At 41.4% G+C, this 19581-nt stretch overlaps 2 protein-coding genes across 2 annotated transcripts; one reads left to right on the top strand and one right to left on the bottom strand.

The window, feature by feature from the left end:
* Positions 1-2622: 2622 nt before the first annotated feature.
* CCDC181 (coiled-coil domain containing 181) lies at positions 2623-11561 on the top strand. The gene is given in 7 exon segments (XM_029960685.1): positions 2623-2648; positions 5588-5748; positions 6269-7246; positions 9194-9340; positions 9974-10128; positions 10701-10809; positions 10811-11561. Coding segments are annotated over 6 exon segments (1581 nt in total). The 5' UTR covers positions 2623-2648; positions 5588-5610; the 3' UTR covers positions 10865-11561.
* A 1778-nt stretch (positions 11562-13339) lies between these two features.
* Positions 13340-18739, bottom strand: BLZF1 (basic leucine zipper nuclear factor 1). Its single transcript, XM_008922496.3, has 6 exons — positions 18610-18739; positions 16859-17298; positions 16020-16219; positions 14557-14685; positions 13765-13984; positions 13340-13583 (listed from the first exon to the last, which is right to left on the bottom strand). Exons 1-6 carry the CDS (start codon positions 18626-18628, stop codon positions 13398-13400), a joined length of 1194 nt encoding a protein of 397 aa, XP_008920744.3. The 5' UTR covers positions 18629-18739; the 3' UTR covers positions 13340-13397.
* Positions 18740-19581: the final 842 nt, after the last annotated feature.

Raw genomic sequence — 19581 nt, 5'->3', positions numbered from 1 at the left:
CTACACTCAACCCTGCTGTGGCTGTGTGCATATGTGACAGAGCTGGCTGCTCTGGTGGTGCTCAGGGAAAGGGAAGGGCTCCGTATGGAAGGGGTTGCATTTTCTTCTCTGTTGGTGTGATCACAGCCAAGTACTGGGAAAGAAAGAGGGAATTTGGCTATGGAACTGGGAGCTCTGGACCCTGTTCCCAGTGGCTTCTAATAGTGTCAACTGTTTCCTACATAACATACAAAGGTGGTAAGGTGCTTGTTCACCATTACTCTGGAGGTGTTATGCAGCCTTTCTCTGTGAAATGTACTCTCTCTGCGTGAAACAGTGTTCCCTGAACAGTGTCTGATGCATTAGTGACATGGAAAAGAGCAGCCAACATGTCGGGGCTGGTCCTTGGAGCCCTGCACTGCTTAGCTGCTGTTTTCATAGCATTTTTCATAACCATTCTCTGTAGCTTCTTCACAGATGGGAACATCTGAAAACCTACATTTAATGACATGTGGGTTAATGAATGCATGCATGAATTTAGGTTGACCTCATATCATTAAGTTATCATTACCAAGCATCACAGCTTGATATTCAGACAATGGGGTCTAATCCTTGTCTTAATCATGCTGATTTGTTATTAGTCAAATAAAGCATCTCTTGTGAATAAAAGCATTAGCACTGGCTTTTAAGCTGAAGGATAGTCTTATGAAAAAAGCAGAGTGGAAAGCTTTGGTATTGTGCCAAGTTCTCTGAATTTTAGTGTGCTATAAATTTGTCAATGACACTTATCTGTAAAATGTGGAAAATCAGAAACTCGGTGTATTGTCTGCAAGGGTGGGATAACTGCATGCCCTAGATGAGGTCAGTGGTTGAAGTAATTCCAGGTATAGAAAGAACCATTGCCAAGCAAGAACCATACCCAAGTGTTATCTCCAGTAAATATTAGGGAGTCCTTCCAGCCCACTGGAAACAAAACCCGTTTCTCTTTCTTGCTATATGGTGTAGAATAAGCAGAAATCCTGAGGTAGTGGAGTCCAGCCTCCTCCCATGGCATGTGGCCTATGATGACAGATGTCTTCAGAGATCTCCTGAACCCCACCTTGAAGGGGTTTAGCTTTTCTATCCCATGTGACTGAGTGAAAGGGTAACTCTACTCAAGTTACTCTGAGAGTTATCAAAGCCCTGGCTTCGTGGCTGTTTTCTGCATGTATTTTCTTCCATTAACATTAACCCTTTAGTACAGCAGGGATCCTGCCCTCTGAGGTCTGTGGCCTTGTAGACTGTCATCCTTCACTTTGCTGTGCCAGTGTACTCATTTCCAACTGGGAGCCATGGCTGTGTGAAGAGAGTGTGGTAGGCACCATGTCAGTACTGCCAATGAGGACAACTCCCTCCCTCCACCCCCGGGGGGGTCATGCTGCCACAGCCCAGGGCCACGTTCTGGCAGGAGGGTTGAGGAGGGTCATCCCCCAAAATATGGTGCTGGGAAGCATCTTGTGATGCTGCGTGAACCTTGGTCACCCTGGAGAGCTGCCGGCAGCTGCTTCCCCTTGCAGGGAGCCCTGCGTGTGCTCCATGGCGAGTCTGATGGTCACAGAGCTTGTTGGGGACCTGCTGACCACAGGGATGTGGCATCCAATACCCGTAGGGGCTGCTCAGTCCCCCACAGAGGAGGCTGTGATGTGCCACCTCCCCCTCAGCTCTACTGAGGAGCCTGACACCTCTGCCAGCTCCCTGGCCCTGAAGGTAAATTGGGGTGGGTTTTTTTGTGTTTGGGTTGTTGTTTTTTTTTCCAGACGGGAATTAATTCAGGATGTTTTCCTGATTTTCTTTGTTTCTTTTTTTCTCCCCGTTTCCAAGTTCTAGGAGCAAAGTGTGGTTAACACAGAGAGGTGTTTCTCTGGAGAGTCACTGCTTGTCTGTCATTAGTGGTGAGGCACTGGAACAGCTTGCCCACGAAATTGTGGATGTCCCATCCACGGAACCACTCGAGGCCAGGTTGGGGCTCTGAGAAAACTGGTCTAGTTGAAGGTGTCCTGCCCATGGCAGAGGGGTTGGAACTAGATGATCTTTAAGGTCCCCTTCCAACCCAAACCATTCTGTGATTCTATAATTCCGTGATTAACAAAAGCCCGAATTCTGACGCTGCTGGCTCTTGCGCTGATCCGATTGCTCATCATGAATAATACAACACAGAAACCGAGGCTCTTCCCTGGCAAGTGCATAATTTAACAGCATCCAAGGGCTTTCATCTGGACAGGGAGAGCCGCCGGCCGCTCTCCTGGGGAGGGGGGGATGTCCCCCGGCGCCCCTCAGTGTTCTGCTTCCCGTCAATCCCCAGGCGTTAAATGGAATTGTGTCACACGGAAGGGGGGGACAAGGAGGGGGGTCGCGGCGCGGAGCCCCGTCTCCACGGCAACGGGGCGGCGGCGCCTCTCCAGCGCCGTGCCCGGCGGGCGGGAGCGGAGCGGGGAGGAGGGCGTTTGTCCCTCGGGAGCCGCCGTGCGGTGACCGGCGCCGCAGGGAGGTGAGGGGGGGCGGCCCGCTGTGCCACGGCAACGCCGCGGCGGGCGGCGGCGCCTCCTGTGCCCCGGGGCCGGGCAGCGGCGGCGACCCGGCGGACCCGGGCAGCGGGCGGGCCGGCTGTCCGAGCGGAGCAGGGGGTGCTGGTGAGGAGCTTCCACACCGCAACGGCGCTGGGCTCGGGTTTGCGGGTCTGTGTGCCTGTATGTGTGTGTGTGTGTGTGCATGGTTTAGCGCGAAGGGACAAAGCGACAGAAATCCATCGCTGTATCCCGCCTTTTGCTGTGGCGGTGCCTGAGTGTAAGCACGTAGAGGTGTCACTAAGGTGTGCGGAACAGTCCCCCCACAGACACACCCCGGTTGGAACAGAAGCAGGTGGAAATGAAGGTCTGAGATTTTCTGAATACTTTTGGTCCCTCTTAAAGCTGAATCACTTTAGTTCATGAGACCCCAAATAGAATAGCAGCTGAATCCGGATTTTCTGGTGCCATCAGCATAAGAAAGACATGCTGGAGCAAGTCCTAAGGCGTCCAGAAAGTTGATCAGGAGACTGAAGCACCTCCGCTACAAAGACAGGCTGAGAAAGTTGGGCGTGTTCAGCCTGGAGAAGAGAAGGTTGTGTGGAGACCTCATAGCACCTTCCAGTATCTGGAGAGGGACTACAGGGATGCTGGAGAGGGACTCTTCATCAGTGACAGGACAAGGAGCAATGCGTACAAATTGAAAGAGGAGAAATTTAGGACAGAGGAAATTCTTTACTGTGAGGGTGGTGAGGCTGGAACAGGTTGCCCAGGGAGGTTGTGGATGTCCCATCCCTGGAAGTGTTCAAGGCCAGGTTGGATGTGGCTTTGAGCAACCTGGTCTAGTGGGAGATGTCCCAGCCCATGGCACAGGAGGTTGGAACAAAGTGATCTTTATGGTCCCTTCCAGTCCTTATCTTATGTGATTCTATGAAACAAGGACGTAGAACTGGAAATTCGCTCTTCAGCCATGACTACTTTATCTTACAATAGAAGAAGTTGATTTTTATGCTGGTCCCCTTTATTATACTCTAACTAAATGAATTGAACAGTTTTCAGTGTTTGTGTTGAGTGCCACAGGCTAATGTGAATGTGTTTTGTTAAAGGCACAGTTCAGCTGTGCAGGTTTTTTGTCCGCTTACCATAATGATGAAGTCATAGAGAAATAGTTCTTTTGTGCTCAATATGTACGAGAGCAAAGTAACCTCTGTTAAGAACCCAGGTACATGTCACCACCCAAACCAACGATATTTGTGAAGGAAAGAGCATTTTCCAGCAAAAATCATTACATGTCATATGAGGTGGTGCAGGAAAATGATCGAAATAGACATGGCGTGGAAAGCCAAGGCAACAGGCTGAAAGAGCTCTAAAAATTTAAATTCTGAGAAATCTAGCGTGAACGAGTGACTCTGGTGGCAAGTGATAGCTTAAAAGAAGTGAAAAAAAAAACTGCCAGATTTTCTCGAACAGCGTATGGATCAAAGAAAAGAAAGACCTTTTAAAAGTTTCTGTACAAGTTTGCAGCAAAAAATGCCCAGCTCTATTACCACTTTTTTCTCTTAGACAAATCTTGACTGAATTTTGAAGTCTAAAAGAGCAGCACTCTTCCTTGGATGAAAGGGTTTTTACAAAATGCATTGCAGAATGCATAGACAGATTGGAAACTCCAGGTGCAGCCCTTTTTGATTCTGAGGTTCTATGATTCTGGAAGGGCAGGATGGTCATATGGCAAGAGCTGTCTTGCTGTTCCAGGGCCATCCAGAGCTAACTCTTACACCCATATTGCGTTGCCATAAGCTAATGCTCATATCATAGAATGTTAAGAGTTAGAAGGAGCTTTAAAGATCATCGAGTTCCAAACCCCCTGCCATGGGCAGGGACACCTCCCACTAGACCAGGTTGCTTAAGTTCCCATCCACCCTGGCCTTGAACACTGCCAGTGTTGGGGCATCCACAACCTCCCTTGGCAACCTGTTCCAGTGTCTCACCACCCTCACAGTGAAGAATTTCTTCCTAATATCTGTCCTAAATTTCTCCTCTTTCAATTTGTACCCCTTACTCCTTGTCCTGTCAAAACAATCATGATCTTTAGTATGTTGTAAATGGCATGGATTTGTCCTACTAGAGAGACACTCAGAAGTGGCACCTTCCAGCCATAGCAGAGGGTACAAAGAGGACACGAACGTTCAAATAATCAAGAGGGTTTTTTTCCATATTGCTTTTGTAAACAGTAATAAACAAATTAGGGAGGAAATTATGAGTGGTTAAAGCTGTCAAAGGAGCAGGATCAGCTCTCTAGGCTGCTGACTGTCTCCACGTCTTTTGTGTCTTTAAGATGGAGACAGATACCTCCTACTGAGTGAGCTGAGCTGAGGGGTAGCAGGCAGTCAGCCTGGAGCACCAAGCACCGGCTTCTAAGCAGTCCTTCAGGAGCTGATGGCATCTATGTGCTAGCAGTCCCAAGATTGTTTAAAAGACTCAGTCCTTACAGTAGCTCACCTTCAGTTTTGTCATGAGTATGACTATATCCAGCCTGACTAACAGCTTAATGAGTATTTCCCTTTGTTACCCTTCTCAGAAATTCAAACCAAAACTGAATATTTTTCTCAGCAGTCTCAGGTGGTGTCTGTGTAACTTTATTTGCCCCCATTACTAGTGGAGGGGATGTGGTTTGGAAGCTGCTGTAAATGCTCAGGCACTCTAGCAGGAGGTTTCTGTCAGGAGTCCAGTCAATGAATGTCTTATTTTAATATGTCATTATGAGAAGCTTTTTGGTAATTTGATCTAATGTAAGCTGTGGCTCACATGGTTCTTCTAGGACTTGTAAGTCACCTTAATTTGCTTTAACTTAAATCTTCTCCTAGTAGCAGGAGCTGGAAAGGCCAAAATCATTCACATTTATAAACCATCAGTGATCCTTAGTCCTGATGTGCTGTGGCACTGTCTAACGTGGTTGTATTGATACTGCTCACAAATTTGATGTGGGTGCCAGAGGAAATACCAGTGTTCTATATTTGTGTGCCACTGGAGTTTTAAAACATTTTATTTTCTCTCCTTTTTTGTAGTACTACTCTAACACATCACCAAAATGAGCGAAACGGAAGATCAAGGAGATCCAGCAGATATCAGCGATTTAACAGAAAATGTAGAATATGAGGATGATTTTGAAAAAGACCTGGAATGGCTAACCAATGAAGAAGAAAAAGGAAACCTTGTTGAAAGAGAGGTATTTGTTACATTAAATGCTACTTGTCTTATATAGAAGACAAAATTGAGTAGTATTTGGAATCATAAGCACAAAATTCAGTATCATTTGAAATGTGTAGGTACATTCACTGAACTTTGACAAGGAAGGTTATTTGGGATTGTAGTGAAAAACATTTCAGTGAACTAACTGGTTTGGTTATAATTGCCTTAAAACAGAAAATTCAGTGTTCATTGAAAATAATGTTTGTTTCAAAAGTGCTTTTGAGTTCCTTTGGGCAACACTTGTTCAGGTTTTATGCTGATTTTACCCTTGTTTTTATGCACAAGCCATGGTTAGTTAAAATTTGCGCAAACGTGAAGATGGAGAAAATACAAGAGAGTTGTTAGTGCCAAAAAAAGCTGTTAGTATATGCACTATTTGACAGCCTTGTTTAGAATTAGAGTAGTTAGTACTGCTGTTCTCTGTTGCTGTTTCTTTTCTCTTTCTTTGATACTGTTCTTTGTTGAGAGAAGAGACTAGTTTATTTTAATTTTTTTAGACTCCTGAAGAAAATGAAGAGGATATCGAAGAACAAATTCTTAAAGCTGCAGACAGCTTTGAGGAAGTCATTGAGGAAATTGAAGAAAATCTAGATCAGCTTTCAGAGGCAGAAGTAAGTGAGACAGTGAGATACTCCACCAGTGAAGAAAGTTTGGAATCCAGGTCAGATACTGGACAGGAGGGCTATGGGTCTGATACCAGTGGAGAAAGCTCTACCCAGGAATCCAAGCTGGAAAGCCAGGATGAACTGAGTGAGATAGCAGATGAGGAAATAAAGCGTTACATCTTAGAAAAGATTGAAGAAGCCAACAAAGAGCTGGAGAATCAGGCTCCTGTGGATCAAAACAGAGAACGGAGGTTAAAATTCAAGGATGAGTTGGTGGATCTTGAAGTTCCTCCTCTAGAAGATTCTGGAGTTTATAAAACTGACTTTGCAGGAGGAGATGATGTTTCAAGTGTGCTATCTCAGTTGCATATTTCTAATGACATGGGACAGGAAAGCACATCCCTTTCACCTCGTGCTGGCATAGATGAGGACCTGACAGATGGTAAAATCCTAGTGGAAAAAGATGGGAAGTTTGAACTCTTAAGTTTATGTGATATTGAAAGCCAGGGCTTTTTGCCCCCAATAAGTGTTTCTTTTACTGATATTGAAACTCACCATGTGTCTCCAAAATCACACTATGATTCTTTTGGCACTCTCTCTCAAATAAAGGAAATACCTCCAGTAAGACCAGGAGCACGTACTTTTTCTCCTAGTGAAGAAGAGTGTGTGTATTTCCCTAAACCTCCATCTAACTCTAAGTATCGTCCAAATTCTGCTGTCAATGCTGCAAGAGGTCTGGGAAAACAGAAGAATCCACAGAGGACTCAGTCTGCAGATGTGTCCGTGAAAAGCTCCACTTACAGTCTTTCTCCCAGACAAAAAGAATTACGGAAGCAGATAGAAAAAAGGAATGAAAGACTGAGGAAAGAGGTAAAGATATAGAGACACAGTGGCCATCCTGTTCCTCTGCATCACAGAGATCATGTGCTCAGGGCATTATTCCATTTTTCCAAGATAAAAGAGTTAGCAATAGCAATAATAATAATAATAATTCTCTGAGATTTGTAAAGAATCTTTCAAAGCTCCTTTCCCACAGAGTGGTGTAGGATCATGCCTTGCTCAGAGGAGAAATTAAGTCTTTATTTAATATGTCCTTCATAGGTAGGCTGCTTTCTGCTATACTGTGCTTACTGCTTTTGCTTATTGCCTCTACCTAGGTTCTGTTACAGTCCCACTATTCCACAATTTAGCACTTGGTGTCACATCTCCACAGATTACACTGCAATGCAGGAAATTTACATTAACCACAGGTTAATGGCAGGTTCACAGTTGGGTGCTCGTGAAGTATGAATTAGGCAAATATATGGGAGATTGTTCAGTCATAATATAAAATTTACACAGGAGAATGACTGTGAGAACCCTTTTAATTCTTTCTCAGCTCCTTACTCAGAAAAAATTTAATAGAGAGTCAGCCTCTGACAGCTGTAATGAGGACTTCAGAAATCTTTACCAAGGATTTAAAAAACTTAGATGTTTTTCTTCTCTTTGCATTATGATGATACAATTACAAAAACATAACTTGCTTTGTATGCTCTATAAAAAGAGCCTGAAGCATCTGCCATTTTTCTGTGCCATGTTGTACTAAGTAAGCTGGCTAAAGTAGCTTCCAAGGTTGCTTTCTGTCTGTGGAAATAGGTCTAGCCTGCTTTGTTTGAAAAGGTTGCTGAGGCTTAGCTCAGTAATGAGGGGTATGAAGTGTGACGAGCGATTGATGTGTTTTCTGTGCACACACAAGACTAGATCTCGACACCATGCTGTGTGTATTTAAAGTAAAAGGTGGTGTGGTGGAGGCAAGGAAGGTTATTTTCATAACAGCATGTGCTAAATTTCTTCCTCTGTTGGCTGACTTACAGAAAGGTAAGGATGTGTTACCTTATTTCTTCATTCTTGAATGGAATTCTTCCATTCTGTGATGGATCTCACAGGCGTGAAACATTTCTTGACATTACTGGAATCCATCTGCTTTATTTTGGTGGGGTTTCTTTCATTCCAATAAATTACAAATTGTAAGTTTAGAGGATAATCTGGAAGTTGTGTGTAGGTAGGAGGAATGGCATATATTTGCAAGAAGAATAGATTTCTGCAAGTGTTGAAATGATTATGGATTGTAACTTTTGTGTCAAAGAGAGTAAATCCTGGTAAAAAATGTCCTAATCAGCTTCCTGAAGCATTCATTGAAAACTTTTCTCCTCCTTCTAGATACTTCTTTTCAGCTAAAACATGATTAATAATTAAAAGAAACTTTTTTACATTTTGAAAAAATCAGTTCATTTTGTAAAAAATGTTTCATTTTGAAAAAAGCACAAAGCTATTAATACTCCTTAAGTAAACATATTACAACTTCACATCCAGAAAAAAGTCCTTTTTTATAAGGTAGTGCCTGCAATCCATAGGTAGTTAAATATCCTCTAGGGTTTAGTCACCCATCAAGCCTGAGAGCTGCATTCATTTTTAAATTGCCTCAATTTGAAGTGATTTTAAGCCAATCTGAGCTATTGGGCAGACTTAATTTTAAAAGTTTTCACCTGATGCTATTTAAATGTCTGTGAGTGGAGATGTATCATGGAAATTGAGGTAATCACAAAAAGGATTAGACTGAAAGCATCTGAATGTGTCATGAACCGCAGAAGTGCTCCAAGTAATTTCTTCCTAAAGGTAGTATCAGCTATGATGCAGTCTTTGAGTATTCCCATTTCACTGGTATTTTAGTGTGTCTCTCATATAATTCCAGTGGCTTATTTATTGCCTGTGAAGGTCTTTGCAGATTAAGATGATTCTTTTAAAAGCTAAGTTTATTCACCTTTCATTCCACTTAAGGAAGAAGAAAGACAAAGGGAACTAGAAGAACAGAAGAGAAGAGAGAATGAGATAGTTTTTAAAGCTTGGTTACAGAAGAAGAAAGAACAACTGCAGGAAGAAAAGCGAATTCGCCGCGCAAAGCAGCTGGAAGAGTTGAGCATCAAAGTAAGATCTTCATAGGGGAAAGCTGGGATCTACAGTGCTCTTGTTAAATAGGAAAACCAAATTCTAAGCCTGTGTTCTTAGCAAAGTGTATGAAAATTTACAGCGACAGGGAATGTTCTTGTTACATTGTTTTCAGTGAAGAGCCAGATAGACTTGCATGTTTAGGGTTGTTCTGCTTGGCAGGGTGGCTTGAGTGGTGGAAGTGGCATACGTGAACTTAACTATAAAATCACAGGGGATACAGTGATACTCCTGTTTATCAGGGGAATGACTTGGGTGAACCCTGCAGTGAACAAGCACCCAGAAAACTCTGGGAAGCATGTTCCTAGCCATCAGAACTTGTTAATGCACATGACCTGATCAAAAGCTGGAGATTCAGATACTGTTCTTAAGTTCCTCTGCATTGCAGTGATGGGTTTGAACAGCTAATTTCAGTATCTTTTAAACATAGCACTTTGAATGCTGGCTCATGTATATATCCCATGCCATATTAGCATATGCTCTAGTTTGCTTATAAAGTATGTTTTGTGGAGGGGAGATGCCAGCAGAGTTCAAAAAAATTATTATAATGTGATTAATATAAAGATCCTTTAATGATAAGCTGTATGTATACATGTCTTTTTTATTAACTAGGAGAGGAATAGGGATCCAGAAGCAGCCTACAATTTATGGCTTAAAAAAAAGCACCGAGAACACATGAAAGAAAGACAGATACAACTTTTGAGACGCCAAGCTGAGGAACTTGCCTTTTTTCCAAGGACAGAGGAATGCGACAGAGCTTTTAAAGAGTGAGTAGGGTCATTCCTAAGGAACCATATCTGAAACTTTTGTAGTCTATAGCTTGGTACTGTAGTTATGGTACATTTTTACTGCTGAAGTCCTTACTGTTTTGGGGGGGGGTTTGCATGAATATGCCCTTTTAAACTTACTTACAGTCTAGCAAAAATACGTCAACTCCTTAATGTTGTTTGTTCACTGTTGTGAAATTACTTGTCAGCACCTGAGCTGAAATAGCGAATTGCTTTTGCTAAAATGGGATCTTCTCCCTAAACCCTTTTTGCCTGCTTTGGAGCAGGCTTGGGCTGATTCAGTCCATTAAATGAGTATAATGTTAATCTGCCTTAACAAAGTGGGGGAGGTAAAGATAGGTGCAGAAGCAGGAGAACTGGGGTGGAAAGGTAGTGCCTCCTGTGTTTGGGTGTGGCAGCTTTTAGACTGTCTTGGCCATGATACCTAACATTACCTTGCAGGACAGGGTGACTCCAGTTTTGGGGGGGGGTTGGGGGGGCAAGTCTCCTTTGAATGGATGATGTAAAACTTTAAATTGCAACTGCCAGTACTTCTGGTCCTCTTTCCACAGATGGCTCAGAAGAAAGAGAGAAGAAAAACGAGCAGCAGAACTAGCTGCTAAAGAGAGAGTAAGGCAGCTTAGATTAGAAGCCAGAAGAGCAAAGCAGATGCGGAACATCCACTGTATTTAGTTTAGAGCCAAAATCCTTTCACTTCACAGACCATTACAGCTGAAAATTTGATGTAACCACAGAGTTCTTGGTGACAGTCTTCTTAATTTTTATGGCTTGAGTTTTTGCTCTTTACAGTAACTGACTTTTTGTGGTGTATTTAAAGCTTTCAATTGAGTTTAACAATTACCTTCAGTGACAATGATTTTCCTATTTATTTATTTGTAATTTTGTTGAAAAGCCTGCTTTTATACATAACTCAGGGATCTTCTTGGTTTAACCAAATCTAAATGAGTGCAAGATCTATATATGAGGGTGGCAAATACACATTCCCATCTTTTAAAGGCACTTTATACTTAACTCCACCATGAATTCCTGGATGCAGGCTGTTATGTAAGATGTTGGATTTTTGCTGGATTAATATTGCTGTGTGCTGCTGCTTGTGATGAAGGCTGTACCAGGTGTTATGTTGTTGGAAAATCATGTTTCTTGTACTACTTCCTATTGATCTGCTGACCAGCTCTAGACCAGAGGACTATTTTCTTTTTAAGGTTTAAGGAAAGTGGTCATTGAAGGCTAACGTGTAGGTGAGCGTGCAACAGTTTGTAAAACTTATTTCTGTGAGTCAAATTCAGTAGTTTTGTATTCCATGGAATTAAAAGGTTGTGCAATTTATGACCTTTCCTAATGTTAAGGAGGCTAGGTTCCCTGTATAGATGTCAATGTTTGCTAAATTTATTATAATAAACTACGTCACCTTACCCAGCTAAATTGTGAACTCTTGACAGAGAACATGCCAAGGTCACTCATGAAATCATAAAGTCAGTGAAAGAGGAGGAACTTTTTGTCCAGCTATACATCCAACAGATTTCATGGTCCTGGCATTGCTCTTCTATTTTTCCTCATTCAAAATGTTTTCTGGAAGTACTGCAACAGACAGAAGTGTAGTAGATGCAAAACAGATTTGCTGTTAGCATTTTTCTCTTTTTTTTTTTTTTTGAGCTAGTTACAGGCATATTGAGAGAGTACTGGTGTTGGACTGGAGAGTGCTGTCTTGCAGCTTTTGACAACTTAAATAGAGGGCGTGGATGCAGATGAAATTTCACATGCTAATGAGAAACATGAGTAGCAGGTACCTTCCTCCTTCCTGTACCTTCCCTGACACCAAAGGGAAGAAATGCTTCTTGTATCTACCAAGCAAATCTGGGGGAAAATTCACAAAGGTGCGCACACACACACACACACAGACAGGCAGACAATATCATCTCCCTAACTGTAGTAAGCTACAACAGAAATGCTTCTTGGTTCATTACCTCAGACCAGCAGGGTGAAGGGTTTCACGGGTCAATGTCATATAGTTCCTTTTATGGTGCATTGAACGGGGTCAGAAATATCACTATATTAAATCCAAAACTGTAACTTGAAAGCAAGCAAAGAAAGTTTATTGTAGTTTTCATCACGCAAACCAAAGCATGATCAGCAACAGCAAGAATTTATAACTTACTGATCTGATCATAGTATGAGATTCAAAGGAAAACTGGGTAAAAGCAACCATTTCAGAAACCCCTTCCCTAAACTAGACAGCTACATATGGTAAATCTGGGGGTCGAACTGAGAAACTTAAATAGGCTTCTTTGGATTTAGCAGATTAGCTGCTAAAAGTTCTCTTCAAACATATGTCAAGAACTTCAAACCTACATCAAGATTATAAAACCATACAAGTAAAAAAATACTTTTTTTTATAACAGTACTTGTGCAAACTTGGTGCCTATCTTCATCTTCCTGTAATATCTAGGAAGACCTTAGGCAAGGACTGAGTACTAACATTAGGTCAGGTTTCAACACCATGTAGTAAAGGAAGTACATCAGTCTGCCTTTTCTGAGGTTCAGCTATGCAACAGCTTCACTCTAGAAGCTGAAACAGATGGAAAAGCCATTATTTCAGCTTTATGAAAACACAAGAATAATTTCCACACACCCCCCAAGTTTTCTAGAATTCATTTGAAACCAGTTACTATTTATTATATTTAGCTAGAGTTCATTCTCTTTCTTGCCAGGAGGGCTGACACTGCATATGCTCTTCCCTTCAGAGCTTACAGCTATGAAGAATCATTGCACATATTCCTTTTTATTACTAAATTTAAAAGGCTGCACATAGACTTGGGGATGGTTCATCCCCTTGGCTAACATTTAAAAAAAAAAAAGCAAAAAAAAAAAGCATGGAGCTGACCATTTTCCATTACTTTTTTTTTTTTTTTTAATTTAGACATAACCTATCAGCATGTCATTTACTTTGGTATACTTATACTTCTGTCTCCCTCTAAAGGGAAATTTATTAAGATTTGCTAATAAGACTATAAACCTTAAATAGTCGTGCCTTTGTAGAAGAAAATAAGTAGCTTTCCAGACTGAGAAGAAGTATCCCAGAGGCTACAGAAATCCTGCCAGTCCCTAACTTCAAGAGGTAGAGAAGCAGAAACTGCATGATTTCCAATGTTAAACCCACCCATTATGAAAAAAAGGACAAAGGGAAGCATGCTGAACATCAACTAGTGTAATTCTTCAGGAGTGCATGTGCAATTGTCTTGGCTGAATTTTTAAAGGGCTATCAGCTCTCCTTGACAGTGATTGCAGCAATTGAAGGTTACATCTTCGTATCTTGTATATGGGTGAAACCTTCCAATACTCTTCTTTGAGGAAAGGAAGGAAGATGGTGAAGCCTCAGAAAAAGAAACTTCTGTTGATGTTTCTGGACGTGCAGCTGGATCCAGTACACGTAACATCTAAGGATGAAAAAATTGAGACTGAAAATATTTCTGTATTGTTTGATGGGTTTTTTCCTTCCCTAACAGCTAGGAAGGATTTCTGCTCAAAAGCAACTTTTCATTTTTTTTCCAAGTTGAAATATCTATCTATCTGTCCAGAACCTCAATATAAAGACTGACACGTATCAAGAGTTCTTACCATTTCGGCCATTTTCTCAGCAGGGGTATTGCAAAACTCCACACTTGTTGAAGTCTTTTTTGGACTGTTGGTGCCAACATTTCCCAGAAGATGTGAGCTCACAGCTTTGGCTAGCTTACAGTTCACAGCTGCTAGCTCTGTTGTAGTGTAAGGCTGGGCACTAGGGTAATATGTCTGTTGTCTCCCCCATTGAAGAGAGACCATGAGCTCCTCCAGCAGCCTGTGCAGGAAGGAAAGAAGCAGGATTAGTGGGCTTTGTACTCTATACTGTATAATCAGCACACAGCACACTTAAGAGGAATTGTCTCTTCCCAAGACTTAGTACACAAGCTAAATCTTCACCAAAAAGGTGTTTAAAAACAAGGAGACAAACAGCCTATTCTCCAAGACCTCACCAAAACACTACTTTAATAATGTTAAAACTTATTTGACATCTGGCAGAATAAGCACTAAAAAGTCCACATAGGTAGAAGAATCTCTGTGTTTTGGAAGGAGACAGAGGAGACTTGAAGTCAAGACAGTAAGTGATTAAATCGAGAAAGCCTAAGTGATGTCAGATATGAGTGATGTCAGTTCCACAGTTTATTACCCCTAAGACTTCACACCTCAACAGAATGGAGAAAGAATTATGTTACTTTTGCTCTTTCAGGTCTAAGACTATACATCAGCATAATTAATTTTTGTTGACTATCACTGAAACAGGTGAAAGTTATTTGATTCTTCTCTGGCCTAGAATAAACTGGCAAAAATGAAGTTGGCACAGAGGTAGTCTGGATTAGAAAAAAACCATACTTCTGTGTATCAATCATCTCCTGACGGAACTGATCCCGTTCATTTAGCAAGTCCTGGATTGCACTTTGGGCATCCCTGGTTTGACGCTGAAGAATTGCTCTGGTATTAGTTAACTCATCAGCCATAACCCTGCAAAAGAAATCTACAGTCAGTAGTGTAAGTGAACAGTTTGGAAGTCACCTTTGTTCTACTACAGATCATCATCTGTCAGTTCAAACTGAGGATTAAGCTGCTGTTCTCTCTCCCCTCCCCCATACAGAGCCTGTATCAACCTAATTACAAAGGACAGGTATTAAGAATAATTCCTCTTCAACTCCAGTCAATACAAGTGCAAAATTCTGTTTTGACTCACTGAGTTTAAACAATTTTAGGTCACTTAATACAGATCTAATGACAGACATTTCAAAATACCTTTGATAAATTAACGTGGTTGACAAGAATACTGTGAAAGAAAAAGCTGAATACATTTTTGTTTTACTAACATTTCTCACAAGTATGCTGTAATTGCATCTGTTCACACTCATCTCTAAACATAGCAGCTATGGCTACAGGCTGCATTCATTTACCTCTTTGCCTTTCTCAGGGGCAATGACTAGATACCAGATAAAAGTGTTTAAGAGCTACAAACGAGACAGGTGTTGTCACATTTTGCTGTTGCCATGAGGCTTGGCACTGACCCCTCCAGCAGGCATTTCAAATGCCTGTGATATTCCAAATGCAAAAACCAGAATGACATTTAAAAATCTGAGATAAAAATGAACCAGATTGTTGCAATATTGAAGAGTGTTACTCTAAGCACATTGCCGGGACTCACATCCCTGACCTCAGAACTCCTATTAATGCTAAAAAAACAAGTTAGGATAGTAACTCTTGCTTAGCTAGGACTTGAAAGTACTTACCATTCACCCAATATGCTGAAACTTCTTAAGACCAGCAAATTAAAGGGAGGAAATTGTACTCTATTACCACTTCCTTCAAGCAGCAAGGTCTTTTGTAATATGTGCTAAGCATCATAATTCAGTCAGTTATATCCAAGCACAGTAGAAAATTAAAAATCCTACAACACTATTTACAGTTAAAAGTCCAATTCGCTGTCAAAGGATATTCTGACTTTCAGAGCAGCTTTTATGGTTACAGAAGTCAAATAACAATGGGATTCTGTGCAGTAACACAGTGCTGCACACAGTTTATCAGAATTAAGAACTTCTCTTGCTATGATAGCAAGAACTGTAGTTGAGATTTTAGGAGGTTTGGGACTCACTGTATAACCTTTGAAAAGTAGGACTATTCAGATTTACAAGGAGTTTACTTTCTTTATACCTTTGTTGTATACTCATGTGTCATAGTAGATGTCAGTACAGCTGTTGTGGCTGTCCTCTGCATATGTAAGCACGCTGCAATGAGTGCATGTGATGAAAGACTGAAAGAGAATGCTGTTATGACAGCTCTGTGAGAGGCAATACCTGCTTGCTAGGAATTTGCTTCGCCACACGTCACATTGGATAGACATGCGCTCTAATTGTTCAGACAACTGAGACATATTCCGGCCCAGGACTTCATTTTCTAGGATGAGCTGATTTTTCTCACGAGCCATCCGTTCAAAGTGATACTGCAGATCGTCCCCCACAGAAGCAACAAGTAATTTCTTCAGCTCCCGATTGACCTAGAATTAGACCAGACTCTCTTGTGACTATCAGCAGAGAATAAAACAATTCCTACTTCCAGAATACAGTGCAAATTATTGTAAATTGCTAACAATAAATTGCCTTTCTCTTTACAGAATGGGATTCATCCAGGCAAGCATAAACATTTGAGCCTAATGCATGTTTAACGTATCCTTCTTTAAACTATAACAGAGCAAAAGAGGAAGAATGAAAACCTGCTACAACAAACACAGTTTCAGTAGTATCTGACTCCGGAATCAGTAAGATAACAAAGGATTAGACAAGACATCCACAGATACATTATATAGAAAATTATAGTCACCCCTTTCTATAGCGTGACATTTCTCATTAGTGGTTGAGAAACAAAATCTTTTCTCATGAAAGGATTCATTTCCCTGCAGCCCCCTAATGTGTTTCTCCCAGCTTCAAACCTTTGATTCTTTCATCTGTTGTCAGAGAAGCAGGACTCGATTACTTTGATGTACTTCTACTCTGTATCTTAGCTGGTAAGTTCAAAAAGGAAACTATATGTTTCAAGGCTAGAGTGTCATAGCAGTTCTCTTTGGTCACATTCACAAACTGCTTATATAAACGAAAACAGTTCAGCTGTGTGAGAGAAAATACCTTCAATTTCTTACCTCTGTCTGAATACGCAGCTGATTAGAGAGACCTTCCTTATCCTGTAACAACCGCTTTTCTGAATTTTTCAGCTTTTCAATTGCATTTTTAAGCTCTATCCGTTCTTTCTTGGGATCTGTGGCTCCATCCAACTGATGGAACGTGTCTCCTTTATGTCCCACAGATTTAGCTACCTTAGCATTTTTAGTTGGAACAACATGGGTGATGGCTGCTTTGGGGACTAATATACGAATAGCTTCAATTTCCACTGATTTGTCAGCATGTACTTTCCCCAGCTGCAGAACTCCAGGACTCAGGGAAGAGGCTGTCTTTTTATGTGGGCTGTGGTGGATGTGATGGTTCGTAGTGTTGGCTCCAGTAGTTACTTCCACCGATCCAGCTGTCTGCTCCATTTCCATGCCATCGCCAGGTCCTCGAACGGGCGATGAGGCCTCATCAACTATAATTTAGAAATTGTGGAGGGAAAGTTTACCACCTTTCAACTTGGTTATAGTCTCACTGTAACTATTCCTTAATTTCTGTACTTCAAAGTTACAGATTTTAATTGTACACTGCACGTGTAAAATAGTCTTTTGCAGCAGCAATTATCAAGCACAAGTCAGAAAAGTCATAGAATGGTTTGGGTTGGAAGGGACCTTAAAGATCATCCAGTCCCACCCCCTGCCATGAGCAGGGACACCTCCCACTATCCCAGGTTGCTCCAACCTGGCCTTGAACATTTCCAGGGATGGGGCATCCATAACTTCTCTGGGCAACCTGTTCCAGTGCCTCACAACCCTCACAGTAAGTTCTTACTCAAATGTGCATTCCTCATTAAAACTAACAGTACAGGCCACAAACATTGATCTGAATTGCATTAATTTATATTTCATGCTGCCACACAAGATTAAATGCAGACACAAAAAAGAACTTGCATGGAAAAAATTCTTGACAACATTACTCATAGGCTGAAAGCAAAATCAGGTTTTGGGAGCTGACAGAATCAGAGCAGTTTCATTTTAAAAGCAAGAAGTAAATGAAAAACAGCTATTAGCTAGACAGCTGCTGACACCTTAAGAAGTTTAGCAGACTTTTAAGTACTATCTAACATGTGTCTTTAGCTGTCCAAATGAAGGTTTAAGAAAAGCCAACAAGCCAGTTCTGCTCCACTTCTAATCAACAGACACCAGTATTCCCAGTAATGCTGCATTCTGCTCTACAGCCCCCAATATGCACATTTACATTTTTATTTAAGTTCACTAAGTTTTCAGCTGAATGAATTACTATTGTAGTAAAGTTTCCTCACAGTAGGTGAGAGACAGAAAGTTTCTGAGAACATGGCTACACATACTGCTTTTTTCCTCATACTGCAGGCAGTAACGTGAGCCTGTGTCCTCTATCCAAATAATGGATTTCAAAAATGCTGTGGTAACACCATTATATTGCCCTACTTTCCAGTTAGCTGAATCAGTACCAAAAGGTTCTGTATACCAGAGGAGCACTGGCAGATAAGTATACAGATGGCAGTACCAGTGACAAGCTTATTTTTCAATACAAAGCTGGATTAGAAAAAGTAACATTTAATTACTGTTCTACCCAGGCAGCTCTGGTTTTCACTGCAATAATGAAGTCACAGAATTACTTCCTCATAGCTACAGAAAATGAATAAGTTTAAATGAATGGAGCCTCGCATACAGCATAACTTGTATTTAGAATTCCAGTTAAAAGCACTTTTAGCCCAGCCTGCTTAGATGTCATATGAACAACCTACCTTTTTCTAGAGACGTCATTTTCTCTTTAGCAGTCAGCTCTTCCTAACTAGGTTAAGTCTGAGGAAGAAATGAGGAGAGGGGTGGAAAAAGTCTTTAGCAATGTAACAGTGACAGTTAATTTGGATTATCCTATTTTCTAGTACAACCTCTAAACTCCAGTTCAGTAGCAAAGTAAAAACCCATCCCAAAACAAAGGAAAACACTCCAAAATTATAAAAACTACATCAAGACCTAAAGAGTTAAAAGGAAAAGGCTGTGACACTTCTAGCACTTGTTTCTTTTTTCATTAAGAGCTGCACTTCAACTTCTTTCTCTTGCTCCTCATCCAGCTCCTGTTTCCATGCCCCAAATTTCTCTTTCTCATCTCCCTCCTTTTTTCAGTGAGCCCTCATCTTTCCCCTTAAAATCCTGTAACACTTTCAGAGTACAACTGCATAACCATGCAAAGGTAACCTAACCACAGAACCACAAGGGAAATCCTCCACTGAGCTTCAAGCAGACCAAGAGGTGAGGAGGAAACAATGGTAACTGCACAGTTGCACAATTGCTTTAGCCCTGCTTGCTAAACACAGCTTTTTTGATAGTGCCAATTCTAAGCCAAAGAAGTCAATGCCCTGAGTGGCTGCACATGCTTACCCTAAGAAAAGAAGTTTACCACCAGCTTGGCCCAAACTACCATCCTGGCCATTCTCTCACCAATGGTATTGACCATTGCCACCTTCATCCACAGGCCCACCCACTCTCAATTCTACAGGTTGCTCATCCCCTTTTTCTTGGGTCTGTCACTAACTACATTAGCTTGAGATCAGTATAACCCTATTTGGTTTTGGTTGTCTGTTGTGATGAACAGAAGACAAAAGAAACACCTTTCCCTCCTTGAGCTTTCTCAAACTATTGACACGGGAACGTCTCGCCATCTGTTGCTGCTACAACTGTAATTGCATGTTACTCATTTAATAGCATTACACATT

This window comes from Manacus vitellinus, unplaced genomic scaffold (assembly GCF_001715985.3).
Source record: "Manacus vitellinus isolate BGI_N305 unplaced genomic scaffold, ASM171598v3 scaffold_28_pilon, whole genome shotgun sequence".
NCBI classification, from domain to species: Eukaryota; Metazoa; Chordata; class Aves; order Passeriformes; family Pipridae; genus Manacus; species Manacus vitellinus.
Note: the sequence above shows the minus strand (reverse complement) of the source record. Positions and strands in the feature narration are given on the sequence as shown.